The 17,660-nt window shown below is 38.6% G+C and overlaps 2 protein-coding genes across 13 annotated transcripts in view; both read left to right on the forward strand.

The window, feature by feature from the left end:
- The window catches only part of ablim2 (actin binding LIM protein family, member 2), a 79,108-nt gene extending 68,863 nt beyond the window's left edge, over positions 1-10,245 (forward strand). For all 12 annotated transcript variants that reach the window (XM_059532193.1, XM_059532192.1, XM_059532197.1 and 9 more), the window contains 5 exons: positions 2,912-3,017; positions 4,244-4,302; positions 5,366-5,431; positions 6,559-6,639; positions 8,366-10,245. In XM_059532193.1, the coding sequence (XP_059388176.1) occupies positions 2,912-3,017; positions 4,244-4,302; positions 5,366-5,431; positions 6,559-6,639; positions 8,366-8,479 (426 nt within the window). In that variant the 3' untranslated portion in view covers positions 8,480-10,245. The remainder of the gene's footprint in view (positions 1-2,911; positions 3,018-4,243; positions 4,303-5,365; positions 5,432-6,558; positions 6,640-8,365) is intronic.
- A 1,802-nt stretch (positions 10,246-12,047) lies between these two features.
- Positions 12,048-17,660, forward strand: part of LOC132122216 (actin filament-associated protein 1-like) — a 53,656-nt gene continuing 48,043 nt past the window's right edge. Inside the window, exon 1 of the mRNA XM_059532207.1 lies at positions 12,048-12,178. Within this exon, the coding sequence (XP_059388190.1) occupies positions 12,157-12,178 (22 nt within the window). The 5' untranslated portion in view covers positions 12,048-12,156. The remainder of the gene's footprint in view (positions 12,179-17,660) is intronic.

Consider the following 17,660-nt stretch of genomic DNA (forward strand, 5'->3'; position numbering starts at 1 on the left):
ATGTAAATTTCAGGACACATCATCAGTAATGTACCTTTGAATCAGGGGGTGTTTCGGCCTTTCAACACTAGACACCCTCATCAAAGGTGGCCAGCTACAGGGTGATCAAACCTGAGCTTGTGTCCCATGCCCAATCATGAAAATTTGGTTGTTTACATGGCACAGCCCACGGGACTATGCAAGGCAGGAGGCGTCCTCTTCCCTGAGTCAAGCCTAGAGCTGACCGCATACCTTGTTCACCCTCCTCATGGAGGGTTGTGCCCTGGGTTCTCAAGTGGGTTATAGGGTGGGGGGATTAGTGAGTGGGTCGATAAGTGAGTGGGTCATGTTGATGCTCTATGAGCCCAACAAGGATCCTTTCTCTTAATCCATATCCACTGGCTGCTTCTTTCGGCCGCTTCAGAGACGGATCTAATTGTCTGTCGCAGAGCCTGTCCATGGATGCCAAGGTCTTTCAGCAGTCTGATGGTAGATGAAGCCACAAAACCTCTGCAACCCACTCCGCAGTTTCTTGCGTTCATAGGCCTCATCCGTTGAATTCTCCCATGGGACTGTGAGCTGAGTGATGTAAACAGACTTCAATGAAGGGGACCAGAGAACCAAGTCTGGCCTAAGTGTGGTGACTGCAATCTCAGCTGGAAAGATTAGTTGCTGCCCAATATCGACAAGCATCTTCCAGTCCCGGGCCATGGCTAGCTGTCCAGCCTCTGATTTAATAGGGGGATGTTTGGGCTTCTTCTGTCCCTCTCGGATGAAGGTTTGGGCCGTGATGGAATTGATTGCTCTCAGGGGCAAGGAGTTGGTAGTATTCCTCTGGCTCTCAAGAGCTGCTGCTAGACTCTTGAGGACCTGGTTGTGTCTCCAGGTGTAACGACCTTGTGTGAGGCTGGTTTTACAACCAGCCAACATGTGCTTAAGAGTCCCTGGAGTTGGGCAGAGGGCACAGGTTGGGTCCTCTCCATACCACTGGTGGAGGTTTTTTGGAGATGGGAGCACATCATAGGTGGCTCTTATGATGAAGCTGATGTTACTTGCCTCCATTTCCCAGAGCTCCCTCCAGCTAAGCTTTCTCCTCTCCAGGCCTTCCCACCTCATCCATTGTCCCTGCTTGGCAAGAGAGACAGCCTTTGCACTTCTTTCCGCCTCCTCCTGACGGCGCACCTCCTCGACCACCATTTTCCTCCTCTCTGATGTTGAGGCCTTACGCCAAGTTGGCTTACTTGCGGTAAGGCCGAGGCCTCCTCTCCCCAACTGGACGTGCCCTACAATGTCGCTGTGCCTCAGGGCTGACATAGCTTGCTGGACCGCCTCGGATGGTTTCCATTTCCGTCCAGTTAACAGAGGTGGAACGGCATTGCTGATGGTCTGGTCCCTGGAGTCCTTCAAAGTCATCTGGAGTCTCACTTTAGAGCACTTGTACTCCTCGGTGAGGCTCGTTATAGGCAGTTCAAGGACCCCTTTGCCGTAGAGGCTGATGTTAGTCAGACAGCGTGGGACGCCGAGCCATTTCTTCACGTATGAAGTCACGGTTCGCTCCATCTTTTCCACAGTTGTTATTGGGAGCTCATAGATAGTGAGTGGCCATATTACCCGAGGGAGAAGTCCAAATTGCAGACACCAGAGTTTGAGCTTCCCTGGCAGTAGGGTACTGTTGATAGTTTCCAGACTGTTGGTAATGTCCTGCCTTACTTGCTGAACTTGGTCTTTGTCCCCAAGGCTAGCATTGTACCATCTACCCAAGCTTTTGACAGGTTGCTCAGACACTGTTGGTATTGGGTCATCACCAATGCAGAACTTCACATCTTTAAGCTGTCCCTTAACTATTGAGATGCTTCGTGACTTGTTCGGTTTGATTTTCATCCGAGCCCACTTGATGTTCTCCTGCAGTTTTCCAAGTAGCCGCCTGGTACATGCTGCAGTAGTGGTCAAGGTGGTCATGTCATCCATGTATGCTCGGATAGGTGGAAGGCGGATCCCGTTCTTAGTTCGCTCACCCCCCACCACCCATCTCGAGGCCCTGATGATGACCTCCATGGCCATTGTGAATGCCAGAGGGGATATTGTACAGCCTGCCATGATGCCTACTTCTACGCGCTGCCATGATGTTGTAAAGTCGGTTGTTGTAAAGCACAGTTGCAGGTCTTTGAAGTAGGCTTTTACTAGACTAGTGACAGATGATGGAACGTGGAAGAAGTTGAAGGATTCCCAGAGTAGGTTATGGGGAACTGAACCAAAGGCATTGGCCAGGTCAAGGAAGATGACATGGATATCTCTCTTGTCTTTCAACACTAGACACCCTCATCAAAGGTGGCCAGCTACAGGGTGATCAAACCTGAGCTTGTGTCCCATGCCCAATCATGAAAATTTGGTTGTTTACATGGCACAGCCCACGGGACTATGCAAGGCAGGAGGCGTCCTCTTCCCTGAGTCAAGCCTTTGTAATTAACTCAACTGCAACTTCATGATTGCAAATGTGTAATTTAAAATATATCAACTTTAAGTGTTCTATCAAATAAAACAATAAGGATAAAATGATAATCAAGTACTTTACATGTGGTTTAATAAGTTAGTCAACAGCAAAATAATTGTACTTCAAATCATAATAGAAAATTATTACAACATAATGATTTAAAATGTACTTTAAAGTTAAACTTAGAATTTGATATTATAACAAGTGCGCTTTTTGCAAGTCATGAAAGTGTACTCTCGATAAGTACACTTAAATTTATGCATATACAGTTTTTAATAATGTACTTTTAAAGATTTTGAGTACATTTCAAGTGCACATTCAATACATTTAAGCACGCTTCATAATGTAATCCAACCTATATATGTTTTCCATTTTTCCATTAAATTCTTTATATGATTGTATTTCTTACATGTTTCTTCTTTTTTTTTTTTTTGTCAATAGACCAGAACAAGTTGGATGAACCTCAAGAGTGAGATGGATGTACAGTCTCCAGATCTGGACCCCAGGACCTCCACCCACAGCTTACCCACCGATATGTCTCAGCCTAGTGAGTAGACTTCCTCAAAAAGGTCATATGATGCTGCTAAAAAGAACATTATGTTGTGTATTTGGTGTAATGAAATGTGTTTCTGTGGTTTAAGGTTAAAAAAAAAAAAAAACGTTATTTTCCACATTATGTACATTATTGTTGCTTCTCTATGCCCCACCTTTCTGAAACGAGTAGATTTTTACAAAAAAGCTTTTTTTACAAAGCTCATCAATCTAAAAAGCGAGGTGTGCGCTGCTTAGCCAACTGTCCAGTGCCAAGTTCCTCAAGCGTGTGACAAAAATGTTACACTCCTTCACATACTGTGATGCCCTGCGCGACAAGACAAAAACAATAAAAACCATTATAAACGAGGCATTTGTTGCATCCAGTTGGGACATAATTATGGATTATAATGACATACTGTCTTTTTACGCATTGAGTTGCGTATTGCGTTGTGTAAACATAAAACCATGTCTGGAGAAATGACGAACAAGTGCTACTCTACACTGCTCAAAACTCGCATTTGTATCATCAGTGGTAAATTCTTTAAATATAAAACATTTACTTACAAAATGTGAGTCGGAAGCACCAAACTGTCCTTGCCAAATTGGAACTGAGGAACGGCCGGCGGGGCTGTTTGTGCGGCGACCTGTGGGCATGAGAACGGCGCGGCAAGCGGGCAACCACATGTGACGACCCCGGGCTGGACTCCGCTTTGTCTACGGTGAAAGCTGATCTGGCGAATCACAGTGCAAAGTGAACATTTGGGCGGTGTTATGCAAATCTTCCCTCATCGTGACATAGACATGTGGGGGTGTGTTAGAACGAGCCATTTTAGGAGGACATGGTTGACTCTTAACTTTTATAAAGAATATATCTTTTGTTTTAAGACTTTAGTCTTCGCAACTTTACAGATCTTTTTTATGCACCAAGAGCTTGTAACACTCTAAAGAGAAAGGAAAAATTTAAATCGCATCATATGACACCTAAAGACATGTCGGTAACATTTCAGACTAGCTATTTTCTATGTAGGAAACAATAAAATCTGACAACTGTATTATATTTACTGTTAAAACTTGTGATTTCCTACAGCTTTCATATTGATATTGAGTGGTACATTTTCATCTGTTCATTTTTCTATGAATTTTTCATATCCTCCTTTTAAACTGTCTCTGCCTGTCCTCCTCTTGAACACGATGCTAGTGTAAAATGCAATAAATCTTTCAATATTCTCTGTTTTACAGACTTCCCATACAATAAGTCTGCTTCGCTGCCAGGATATGGGCGGAATGGAATATACAAGGTAAATCCTGTAAGATCTGATATCTGCACACAAACACAGCACCCCACAAACCATTAAGCACACCATCTGTGTGTGATTTTTGGGAATATATATGAGCTGTGGTCACAAATGCTGTCATTCGCTCTCTCAGCAGTGAAGAATGTTGTTTGATCGTAGTTGGATTTGTCAAACCCAGCTGCTTGGACACAGAGGGCTGTTGTAATCTTGCACATCAGGAAACACAGTCACAGATCAGTTAGTGTAGAGATTTAGCTGAGGAAGCCATAATGTTCAGAGGGTGTGTCTGTGATTGCGTGCAGTTAGAAATGTGTCTTGTTCCCACCCTCTGGCTGGTTTCTATGTTTGGCTTTGATCTTGAAATCTGGCTCCCTTAATGGACTATCCTCTATAACGAAGCGCAAGATGTGATTCCATGGCACTCTTTGTAAAAAATCTGATTCAGATCTTTTATTTCACATTGGCAGTGTTTTCTTTGTTTGAGAACGGGCTGAAAGCTTCTCCTGTACACTAGGTGGCAGTATTTTGCTACGGTTCTTTGTATGTGGACAGTAAACTACCTGAAAACAGAAATATTACCAATTCTTTATATGTAATCTGGTCTGACTTAGTGTCATGTTGCACCTTTACTTTCCACAAGCATTCACAAAGGCATGTGAAATGGAGAGCTGGTCATAAATGAATATTTATAACCAAATCCAGCGGCAAGCTCCAGCCGCAAGGATTCAAGCCTCTGTCTGTGCTAGACTTTAACCTTTAACCTCAGGAAATGAAAGAAAAACTTTCACAGTTACAGCAGTCGCTCTGTTCAAACACGATATTGTTACTCTCAATTGATAGTAGCAAAAATAAATGAGGGCATGGTGAAAATTTTCAACCAAGATTTTAATGCAACCTTCTTAAAACTAGATGCTGAAATCAGTTCCTTTGAGACATGAATGTGCCTGTGGTTGAAAAAACAGCCATCTACTGTTTTGATATTGCCATCCCACTCTACTTGTTAATAAATGTGTTCTGTATATAATTGTAAAAATGCCATGTCTTGTCATGCATTGCTTCTTACCAGGCGGCTGATCTTGGCGAAGATGATGGCGATCATGACTCTTCCTGGAGTGGAATGAGAGGTGAGAGTGTATTTAATTGCATAGACAACAGACAAATTGCCAGACTTTTTTACCATACAAATATTATTGGTTGTAATTTGTCTTTCTCTTTCTTTTTTTCTACCTCTTTCCTGTTTCCCAATGCTTCTCAGAGTACAAGGTAAGTTCCAGTGTGTATCCCAACAGTAATTGTCAACTTTTGGGTGTTGAGCTGTTCTGATCAGGGAAAAACAAAAAATGCAAAGAAAAACAACAAAATGCAACTATTCTAAAAAAGATGAATGTAACCCAGGAAGTATTTAAGGGGTTGCTCAGCCAAAAAGGAAAATTATGTTGTTAACTACCCTTATGTCATTTCAAACCTGTAAGACCTTCGTTCATCTTCAGAACACAAATTAGGATATTTTTGATGAAATCCAAGAGCTTTCTGACCCTGCATGCAGCAGACATGTTTAAGGTCCAGAAATGTAATAAGGACTTCATTAAAATAGTCTGCGTTCAAAAAATGTTTACAAAAAAAATAATAGTGTTAGTCTTCGACACACTTTCACAAGAGTACAAAAAGTATTCTCGTAGCTTCATAAAATTAAGGTTGAACCACTGATGTCACATGGGCTATTTTAACAATGTCTTCATAACCTTTCTGGGCTTTGAATGTGTCAGTTGCATTGCTGTCAATGCAGGGTCAGACAGAAAGCTCTTGGATTTCATCAAAAATATCTTATTTGTGTTCCAAAAAATAAACAAAGTTTGGAACGACATGAGGGTGAATAATTAATGATGGAATTTTGGGTGAACTATTAAATACAGGTTCACTTGCGGATTTTGTGTAGTTAATTATTGTTTGCAAAATGCTTTCTATGGTTTCAGTAGACATTTAGAGACAAAACGGTTCATTTTCCATTCAGTCTATTTATGCACCATTTTAATATTGTTGGGTCCATATAGTTCAATAACAAATTTGAATGCTTGAATGCATTTTCTGCAATAAATAATTATAATAGCACCTGTAAAACTGTGTCGTATGTTCTATATTTTTTAATGTTCTGATTTGGTGCTCAGGAGTTCAAAAGAACAGCATTATTTTAAAATAAATATATTTTGTAACAAATGTCTTAATGCTATAAAATGTCTTATGAGTGAATAAATGTTGCAGGTCTATCCCTATGACATGCTAGCTGTGACCCACAGAGTCCGAGCAAAGCTACCACGGGATGTGGACCGCACCAGACTGGAGGTAATATTTTATTAGACCTTCAAGTATACCACTTTACTGTTTTGTCCATCTCTTTCCTTCTGTGTATTCCTCCTTATGTGGCCTATTTGCTAAATCATACTCTGTTATATGCTGTACATGATTTTACTCAATTGTTTTGTTTAGTGTAATACTGTATATTTTTGGAGCATCCCAAGTTATGATGATTGAGTGATACTTTATAATGATTGACATTTAAGTACAGTTTTTAATATGGAGCATGGGTTGACTTATTTCTGTTTAATTATTATTTTTTCAGCATTAGTCTTGATTAAAGTACGCGAGAAGGCAGCCAGACGAAGGGTTGTGTGTATGAGTGTTTATGAGGCTATGGATTTGACGGACTATAGTCCACTTGCCCACGGCCAACACATAATATATCCTCAGTGTTCCTGGACATTGTGTCAGTGTTATTAGTGGGTTTAAATGGAAAAGGGAAGAGAAATGTCTGGCTCCTTTTAACTTCAACATGAGTTACGAGAGATGTTGATTTACTGATCCCACTCCTTATAACTGTTAGTTTGGAATCACTGTGGTTAAAATTGCAATATCTGAGAATGTGTGTGTGTTTGTCGTCATACGACTGTTGTCCTGATGTAAGAGGCCCTGGTCACATCTGTTTGAATTGAGCATGATTTGAGTCCCAGCGGGAGACACTTGCAACACCCAAAACTTTCCAAAGACGGTGATTTAAGCAGCTTTTTGCAGAAGTTCAAGATACCCACACATCTGCAAGTGTTACAGTACCACATACGACAGGCCCTGAAAGAATCAAGATTTATACAGATCCATTCTGGAATGGTTTAAACCAAAACTGAGATCATGGGCTTGAAAGCCTGGCAACTTACACAGCCCCCCAGTGGTGCTCGTAATCCTGATTGTGCTAAAGGCAATGAATGTCCTCAACCATTGCAAAGCTTTAGGTGACATATGCATATAACTGGTTGTAATTATTGTCAACATTGTATTATTTTTTCACTCTTGTCTTTAATCTGTAATGACGATTGCGCCATGCAGATATTGTTAGCAGAATAAACAGTGCTTAGAATCCTGGCAGAAGTCCTTTGGGTTTGTTCTGATTAAGCTTTGATTAGCTGTTTGACAGTGTTATTTTAGGCATTTATAGATGGATGACTAAATCATGGAGCGATTCTGCATGCTTTCAAGTGATCGTTCACCCAAAAAATGAAAATTCTGCAACGGTTCAAACTCATCTAGATGTCTTCCTCATGTCTTTTAAAACCCATATTGGAACACGATAAACAAGGAGTTATCAGAATGTCCAAGCTGTTCTTTTACATACAATTAAAATGGATTTTAATAACTTTTGAATTTTTTTTCATTAATAACCATTTCAGTTTTGGTCTGTTCCTCACACAGGGCATTCATGTGGTTCCAAAAGACTTGGAATTAGGGTTTTATGATTTGGGTACACATTTAAAATGTTATTTAAAAAAGCTTTTGGTTTGATGTATCTGTTTGTTTGTTTGTAGGGCAGTACAATTTCACCTGAAATTTTGAGATTATATATCAATATGATTAGGAAATAATAATGATAATTATTAAAGAATGAAGAAATATTGCAATTGTTATATTTCACTGTAACATTTAAATAACGTTGAAACAAAAAATCAAGTATTTAAATGAAGTATTTTGTGAAGTTTTAGAATTCAGTTAATTACATTTATTGCAATTCTTATCATTTCAGAGGCACCTGTCACCTGAGGACTTCTACAGCGTATTTGGGATGACCATTGAACAGTTTGACCGTTTGGCCTTGTGGAAGAAAAATGACCTTAAGAAGAAAGCCCGCTTGTTTTAAATCCCGCCGAATCGCTTGAAAGAAAGCAAAGATAAAGAGAAAACCTCTTCTCATCCATCCTGTGCGCATGGAGGATGAGTGTGAGAGAAATATATATGCACCTCGGTTCTGCTGCATAGCTACTGTCATCCCATCTCACACTGAGGAAGAGGAAGCGCTTTCACAATGCTGTTTGCCACCTAGCTTTGTTCGTGAACGCCACGCCACATGGTCTGAATGTCACTCTGATGACGGAGAGTCAGAACGAAATTCTCTCCAAATCTTGTTTCTCTCTTTGATTGTCTTTGATCTTGCTCCCTCGTCTGTCTTTGTGGTTACTGCATTGTATTCTCTCTTTGTGGAAAAAGCACTCAATATTGATATAAGCCACTTTCTTTACATTTTATACTGTTGCGAAACAAGGCCAAGCAGCTTTCCTTGTACGTCTTTTTGCTATGTAATAATATCCGTCTTCCCCTGTCCCCTTGTCTTTATTTTTGACTGCAATGAATGTTGTTCAACGTTTTGGTCTTGTCCATGTCTACTCATATTGTTTCTTTCTCTCGTCTCTTCCTGCCTGTTCCTCGTCTTACCTCCTAGACATGATACTCAGCCACTGCTTGGACTGTAATATCTATCATGTAACATCAGCTTTATGGAAGCTCATTCATCCATGGCTTTAGCATGACCAGGCCAAAGACTCAGTCGGAGCTAGAAGTCAAAGCACCATACACACGTGCACACGTGACCTAACCAGACGCAATGCAATAACACGACAAGAAAAAGCCTCCTCCTAACCGGCCTTGATCGTGAGAAGCAAAGAGCGACAGGACACAACACAACATCATGCTGGGTAGCCCCGCCCACTGTGAAATCTCATTGGTTCCTCAGAACTGTACAACTCATTGGGTGTGATTTTGTCACATCACGCAACAGTTTTCGAACGTGTCGTATTGCGCCTGGTTAGGACACCATGTTAGTTGATATGTTTAATAATCTTTACTGTTGCTCAATGACTGTGAGTGCAAACAGCTGGTACAATGCATAGCTTTTGTGTTATATTATGTATTTGTTTGCTTTATCAGGTCAGTGTGCAATTGATCAGATGTCATTATCATGAGATCCCAGTTATTCAATAAGACATTTAGAGTTGTTCTAAAATGATATCTAGACATCACATACTCTCCATATATATTGTGCACAGTACTATGGTTATAAACTTTATCAGCCAGACATTCTCATTGTTTTAATCCACACAAATGAAAGTGCTCAAGGCAGATTAAACCCTTATTTTTGTATGCAATTTCTTTTTCATACAGATGTTTTTGCCAGATACTTTATTTTCCATTTGCATATAATTGCTACACTGACTTTAGCATGGGGCCATGCCAAAGTTAACAGATTCTGTAGCAATTAGCAAAACTAATACAACACAACACTTAATAAAGCATGCAGTTCAGTGGCGCTTCATTTAAAACCCAAATATGATTGTTTTTCTTCTGCTTTTTTTGATTGTTAATAAATGTGTGTGCAGTGTATTGATATAAATGTCTGTTACACTTATCATGTCACCTCGTAGGCATGCACTGCATTTACTAGAAGCATCATGTAATGACTTCATAATGGACTTTTAAGATTAATCATGACATGTTGTTTGATTTGAGACCTTAAAGTTTTTGAGAGATTGTTTTGTTTCTTCAGACACATTCTTAAGTCGAACCATATCTGTTCTAGGTTCTTTCTCTTATGCCAGTGACTCAGATTTGCAACAAAAAAAAAAAAAGAAAGGTATTTTGTCCTTTTAATTATTTGAATGCATTAAATAAAGATGTCAGAAATCTGGAACTGTTAGAAACACCGCCACATTCAGTAAACTAAGTTCTGAGTAATGATAACCATGTGTAACATGTGCCTATATCTTGTACAATATCAAGGCATCTTTGGATTTTTTTTTTCAACTGCTCAGCAGGGAAACTGAGATTGTTTTACTTCGTTGATTGGGAAAGTATGGTGTTTCTAACTAACTGTATGTGTGTGCTTATCGCATTCTTCAGGGTCATGATGTGACATTTTTCATGCAGTAAATCTCAGCCTTCATCAGTCATGCCAAAATCTGTTGTTTTGGGAAAAATACAGTACAGTAAAGCTTGTCTGAAACACATGAAGGTGTTTTGGTCTGAGTGCGTAGGTGGGAGCCTTCCCAGAAGAACCATGTTGAGCAGTGGAGGACAAATGTGTTATTCTTATTTGAACAGCTGTAGAAACATGCTCTCGTGTGGGTGTGAGTGCTCCAGTTTAGTAGTCCAATAGTTCAGACTAGGTGAGTTCAGATCAGTGTGTTTGATCATCTTTATTCTTCAGCATAGCACTGTTGTAACCTTTCAAAAACAGAGCCAAGTAGAGAATAAACAGAGAGGTCACATCTGCATCTGCATTTCTGTTTTCTAAATATATGGTTTGCTTTTGGGAATCATTTCAAAATTTGTTTTTCTTTGTGTGTGTGAAGTCTCTTTGTCTGGATGAAAGCAGATGTAGGACTGTGACCCAAGAGAACTCTGACCCAACAGTTTTGAGAGCTGCTTTCCTACTTTTGCTACTATAACATATGAAGAGTGTTTGTGCCTGAGTCCGATTGAATTCATGCAACTGTATTATTTTGTACCTAGAACGTTTGAGACATTCTTATGAAGCTGTCTTTGTGTTAGGATGAGGTAACGCAACCAATTGGATTTTCCATGGGTGTGTGTGTGGTTTTGTGCTAGTATGCAAATTAACTACTGTGTATAACTGTGATTGTAATATTGTTCTGACTGTGCAAAGTAATGAGTTTGGGAAATGTAAATGCACCCATTTCATTCACAGTGTCTTTGAGTTGCTTTGCAAAAAATACTGATATTCATCTCAATAAATATTTACTTCAACTCGTATGTTTTCTTGTAAAGAGAAAAGTTGCTGAATCAGATAGATAGATAGATAGATAAAGTGTCTCCTGTATGTTTATCATATAAACAAATGAAATTGATGTTGAAACTTAATATCTTCCAACACTCCTCGATCGGCCCAGTTTTTTAATGTGATGGATGGAATAGCCATCTAAATAAATATACTTCAGTTCAGTTATTATTATTTTTTTTTAAGATTCTGAATCGGACAGACTGACCGATAGATAGATAGATAGATAGATGTGCCGCGTGTATATTTATCGAATAAACAAAGTAGATGTTGAAACTTAATATCTTCTATAACAATAGAAGTGTCCCCTATATGTTTGTCATTAAACAAATTAAATAGACATTGGAATTTAATATCTTCCAACATTCCTTGATTTACCCAGTTTTTAATGTGATAGATAGATAGATAGATAGATAGATAGATAGATAGATAGATAGATAGATAGATAGACAGATTCATAGATAGATGTGCCTCCTGTATGTTTATCATATAAAGAAAGTAGATACACTCTGAAATTTAATATCTTCCAACACATGTGACCGCCTCCCAGTTCTGCTATTGGTTGTATTTTTAGTAGCGCGCTGCCGGATTGGCTCACACGGTTGTCAATCTCGGACTGATTTGACAGCGTGAGCGGTCCCCGCAGCGCAGACCTGAATCTGAAGAAGCTCACAGAGGCCAGAGAGGAACAACAGAGGTGCACTGCACGCGGATACTGGGCCGGTCCATCACCTCGCGGTAAAGTAATGACGGGAAATAACGGAGAAGGTAAGATGTCACTCTTAAAATTATTTGACAGTTGTCTGTCTCTGTTTATGCGTTGTGAAAGCAACTTGGCCATCCATGAAATATTTCCTAATTTGATGATTTCATCACACTGAGGTTTCTTAAGGGCAAACGCTTCTTAGAAAACATTTAGTGTGAGTGTGATAGGCTTGCTTTCTATTGTTTATTTCTTTACAAATGATAATAATAACGTAAAAGAGCTCAGAACTTGTCATCCTGCATTAATACTTGTCATTTTTTGGAGCTGCCATCAACCCTTTTGGAGCTGAGGCTGAGCACAAAGAAGCACGAGGCATCTTGATGAATGTGTGTGTGTGAATAGCACGAGCCTGCAGGGATCAGCTGGCGTCTCGAGCCCCAGTCTCTGATTATACAGAGGGGGAGGGGCTGAGAGAGGTGAAAAGCTAAATTATGAAGAACAAATCCAATTAATTTGATACAATAGAGTGGGATGACTCTTAAACCTCTTAAACTTTTTGGTAACACTTTAGAATACTGTTTCTTACTTACTACATAACTAATAAGGAATTATTGAAGAACTAACAGGTAATTTTTCATTAACACTTAACTCACTACTGTTAACTACTAAGAAAGATGTGTTAATTAATCAGTATGTAATACAATTTTATGATTGTGTTAAGTAACAGATAGCTAATCAATAACTAATGAATTCTGTCATACCTACCGAAGAACTACTATTAATTATCTACTAGTAAGGGTTCAAGAAATATAACTATGAAGTAACTACTAATGAACAGTTATACACAATTTAATTGAAATGTAAAAGTTATTAGCAATAGTAGTAGTAGTATGAAAATGCGATATTAATAAATGCAATACATTTTATAGAGGTTTTGCCTATGTAGTAAATTGTTTTGTGAGTGTGTTTTGTAAGAAATCAGCTTCCAATAGGAACCCCACCATGACTCCAGTGCCTTGCGTTAACTTACCTTAGTTTTTATATTTTATATACAGTACTGTATGTGTGCCTCCTCAGCATAAACCACATTATCATATTAATTAAATGTCTGTATGTAAGGCAAAGAGTAAATGTGAAAATACAGGTATCCAATTTGTAATTAATAAAGAATTATAAAATAATTATGCAGGACTTATTTTGAACCTGAAACATTAGGCCTATTCTAAAGTGAAAATGTTGGGAACCCATTTGTAATTAATAAAGAATTATCAGATAATTGCTGAAGAATTACTTAGAATCTGAAACAGTATTCTAAAGTGAAAACATAGGGAACCCATTAGTAATTAATAAAGAATTATCAGATCATTTTGCAGGACTTACAGAATTCTAAAGTTAACCTATTAGTAAATAATAATAAACTACATCATTTTGACAAAAAAAAAAAAAAACCTATAAAAGTAATCAAACTTTGTAAAATACTCTCATCTGTTTATTTCAGATGAGAACATGTCTTAATACAGCATATTTTATTCCATTTTAACATGTATACTGCCCACATTTTAACTAATTTAACAAACATTTCATAATCAAAAGTTAAACATTTAGAAGTAAACAAAATCCATATTTAATTTCCATTATAAGCTAATAAGTGGGCTGTAACAAAGTTGCTACTGTAGTAGTACTTTGTACTTGTCCTTTTACTCAAGTAATTTTGAAAATGAACATACCTACTTATAATTTTACTGGAGTAATATTTTATTGGGGTATCTGTACTTTTACTCAAGTACTTGATTTGTGGGACACAGCCTGATTATTATAGTGATATTTTGCGTATAACTGTTCATTAGTAGTTATTTCATAGTTATTTTTCTTGAACATTAACTAGTAGATAATTAATAGTAGTTCTTCAGGAGGTATCACAGAATATATTAGTTACTGATTAGCTAACTGTTACTTAACACAATCATAAAATTATATTACATACTGATTAGTTAACACATCTTTCTTAGTAGTTAACAGTAGTGAGTTAAGTGTTAATGAATAATCACCTGTTAGTTCTTCAATAATTCCTTATTAGTTATGTAGTAAGTAAGAAACAGTATTCTAAAGTGTTACCACGTTTTTTTGTAGTTTATATGAGGATGAAGTCACTGACAACATCTTAATTGCATCTTCATGTCTAAGATTTCAGTGTTATGTTTACCCCAGCTGACCCTATTTTTTAGCAGCGTTGTTATTGTTGTTCTCAGGTGTTTTGCGAGTTGAGGGGATGTTTATTTGGAGAGGCTGTTTATATAAAGAGTTTGGGACCGTGTGAAAGTTTTTTCATCTCCAGCATAGTTTTCTTCCAGCAATAACTGACAATGGAGTGGACAAGAACCATCATCCTGTGTATTGTTGGCTTTACTGACTCTAGCTCTGAGATGAGAGAAAACTGAACAAAACGTAAAAAGCCACCAAAGAGGTTGAGGCTCATATCGCACTTTCCAAACTCTCTCAAAACAGTCAAACCATATAAAGAAAATAAGAAAATAATTGACTGGAACAGGTTGGGTTTGGGCTTGAGTTCTTGGACTCCTTGGCTAGAAATATGATAATTTGGAAAAACAAAGATAAGCGTGTGAACAATGCTCAGTATCTTTGATCAGTAGCCAGTGTAGAGTTTAGAAGGGTGTGACCAAGCGCTTTGAGGGATGTTGGTCAAGGGCCATCTGGTAAAATGGGTGATGGAGCCTAACTTGACCTGTTCATCTACTTTTGGCTGAACTTTCACCACAATTTGTATCGTGCAAACAGGAGGTTTATTCAGGATGTTCTGCTTCCTAATCAGAGCAGAAACAAAATACTTTCTCCGTACTGAATCCCACCCTTTAAAAATATTATTTCCTTCAATTCTCAAGTAAATACTGACATTACTGGCAGTTTCATATCGATCTGGCAGAGAATGAACACCTTTGTAAACCATGAACCAATAAACACCTTTTTTTCCAGAACTAGGTGCATTCGATTCCATTTAAGGAAAAAAAGCATGTGAGTTGCACCCTTATTATGGTAGCATAGCATGTGTAAGCTTGTTCATTTACACTTTATTTCAAGAATTTTGTAACGGCAGAAAGTAAGGTCGTCCAAGAGCTGAAATGCCAGTATAGCTGAGTGTTGCATGGCCTCAGTAGGTGGGAGTTTGATATTTTCTCTGATAGCTTGATGACTGGTCTGTACATGTGGTCAAAAATCTGATTGCTGATGCAGTGACATCATTATTAGTGCACATCTGGACCTGCGTTGTTGCATCATCTGTGTGAGAAGGAGAGAGGCCATTGGTGAAGATGGATGACTGGTCTTGCTTAATTTGCTTGAGAAAAAAGCAGTCGTACAGATATTTTGTGGATGTTTGTTATCTTCTAATCAATGCTTTGAATGATGGGAAAAATGCAGTGATAACATACAGTATAGTTTTCTATTTTTAGTGAACTGATTTGTACAAGTTCCCTTCCAGGCTTTTTTTCCCCTCTCTTGTGGCTCTAGTCTAGCAGTCTGTGCCTTAGGATAGTTCTCACAGACATGTCTCCAGTGGGTTTATATTAGTCTGCCTCGGGATGCAGTATGTAGTTTGTGTAAGTGTGTGTGTGTGTGTGTGTGTGTGTGCGTCACATACAGCTGTGAACAGCTGCTGATTCTTTGTCTGTCTTACTCAATTCCAAGCCACTTCCTGACCTCTGACTGATTCTTATGGAAAGATGTGCTGGTTTATAAAAAGACTTGAAATGCATAGACAGGTGACATTTTATTGATGGAATAAAAAGGTAAGGAAATGTAACATGCATCGTTACATTTTTGCATTAAGCACACACTTTCATGGCTAATGCCTTGTTTGGGAATCAAACCCATGACCTTGAATTTGCAAGCACTTTGCTCTACCAGTTGGGCTCTTGTCTTTGTCCCATTAAACCTTTTATATACTCTTCTCGGTTTTGTTTCTGTGAGCTGAAAGGACCTTTGAGAACAATTAAAACACACACACTCCGTCTTAAAGACCTCATGAGATCAAAATATGTTTTTTTGACTTTTCTGTCCACGTGTGTTACTTTCAAGCCATCCATCCACCTTATGTGTAACATAAGAGTGGGCATGGCCATTGTTACTTGAATGCCACTTCCAGTTATTTTAGCTGTACAAAAAGCTGTGATAAAAGTATACTTTTTTCATGAAAGCTATGAAAGCAGATATACACATTTAAAGGTGCTATATGTATTTTTTTTTGCCTGTTCTAAAGCATAAAAAGCATAAAATGTTTGCAGATATTTAGGAAACATACTTGATTGTCTGAGTAGCAGTGCTACTGCAAGTTTTTTGTTTGCTCTGTGTGATTCTGCCTAATACCAGTTTACCAAATATTATTCATGGCCACGGGAACTAGGGGTGCTGAGGGTGCTGCTGCAACACAACCCAACCCCCATCCACCGGCCCCGCTGCAGGGCCGGGTCTTGTGCCCTCCGATCATCCCCAAGATACTTAATTTTTGTGATAGTTTTTGTGATTAATTATGTATTAAGCTGACCAGAAATATATAGCCTAGTGCGGTTGTATTATTTACTATTTATTATTTATTTCCCCCTCACACTGTCAGAATTTCATGTAAAAAGTTCACTTGATATTAACATAATTTTTACATTCCAATTTGAACAAACCAATAGTCCTTGTCCGTTTTATGAGCTATTTTCCCAAGCTTTCACATAAGCACAGCTCTTTAATTGCGCTTAGACCTAAGGCCTCCTTCTCAATGGTGGAATAATTTTTCTGATGACGATAAAATTTCTGAGAGAAGTAACAAATTGGATGATCAAACCCAGCCTCATCCTCCTGAATAAGAACAGCACCAGTTCCTAAAGCACTAGCATCCACCTCGATTTTAAATGCCCGGAAAAAGTCGGTAGCAAGAACAGGCGTACTAGTCAGTAACAGCTTTACACTTTCAAAAGCACATTGATGCGCATCGGTCCAAATGAAGGTCTTTGCTGGACTTAGTAGACTGGTCAGAGGGTGTACTACAGTTGAAACATTTCGACAAAGACTTCCGTAGTACCCAGCCATTCCCAAAAACCAATGCAACTCTCCTTTTGTCATAGGGACAGGGAAGTCAACAATAGCAGATACTTTGGCACTAACAGGGCAAACTTGACCTACCTGTTTGCCCAAATAAGTGATCGTTGCTTTACCAAATTCAGCCAGATATTTGATTGTTAGGGAAGCATTAGCTAATCTTTCAAAAACTGTTCGAAGAAAAGTCAAATGCTCCAACCAATCAGATGAATGGATTACTATATCATCCAGGTATGCATTACAATTTGAAATTCCTGACAAAACAATAGCTACCAGGCATTGAAAAATTGCGGGGGAATTTTAGATTTGGCTCCTTTCACACTGCCAGTGATTTCCTGGAATATGTGCGTGCGTTCACACACAACTTGTAAAGGTCCCATAATGACAAGTGACATCAGGATGTGACGTGTAATGTAGGAGTCAAAAACGCTAGGCACGTTACTT

This window comes from Carassius carassius, chromosome 40 (assembly GCF_963082965.1).
Source record: "Carassius carassius chromosome 40, fCarCar2.1, whole genome shotgun sequence".
Classification (NCBI taxonomy): Eukaryota; Metazoa; Chordata; class Actinopteri; order Cypriniformes; family Cyprinidae; genus Carassius; species Carassius carassius.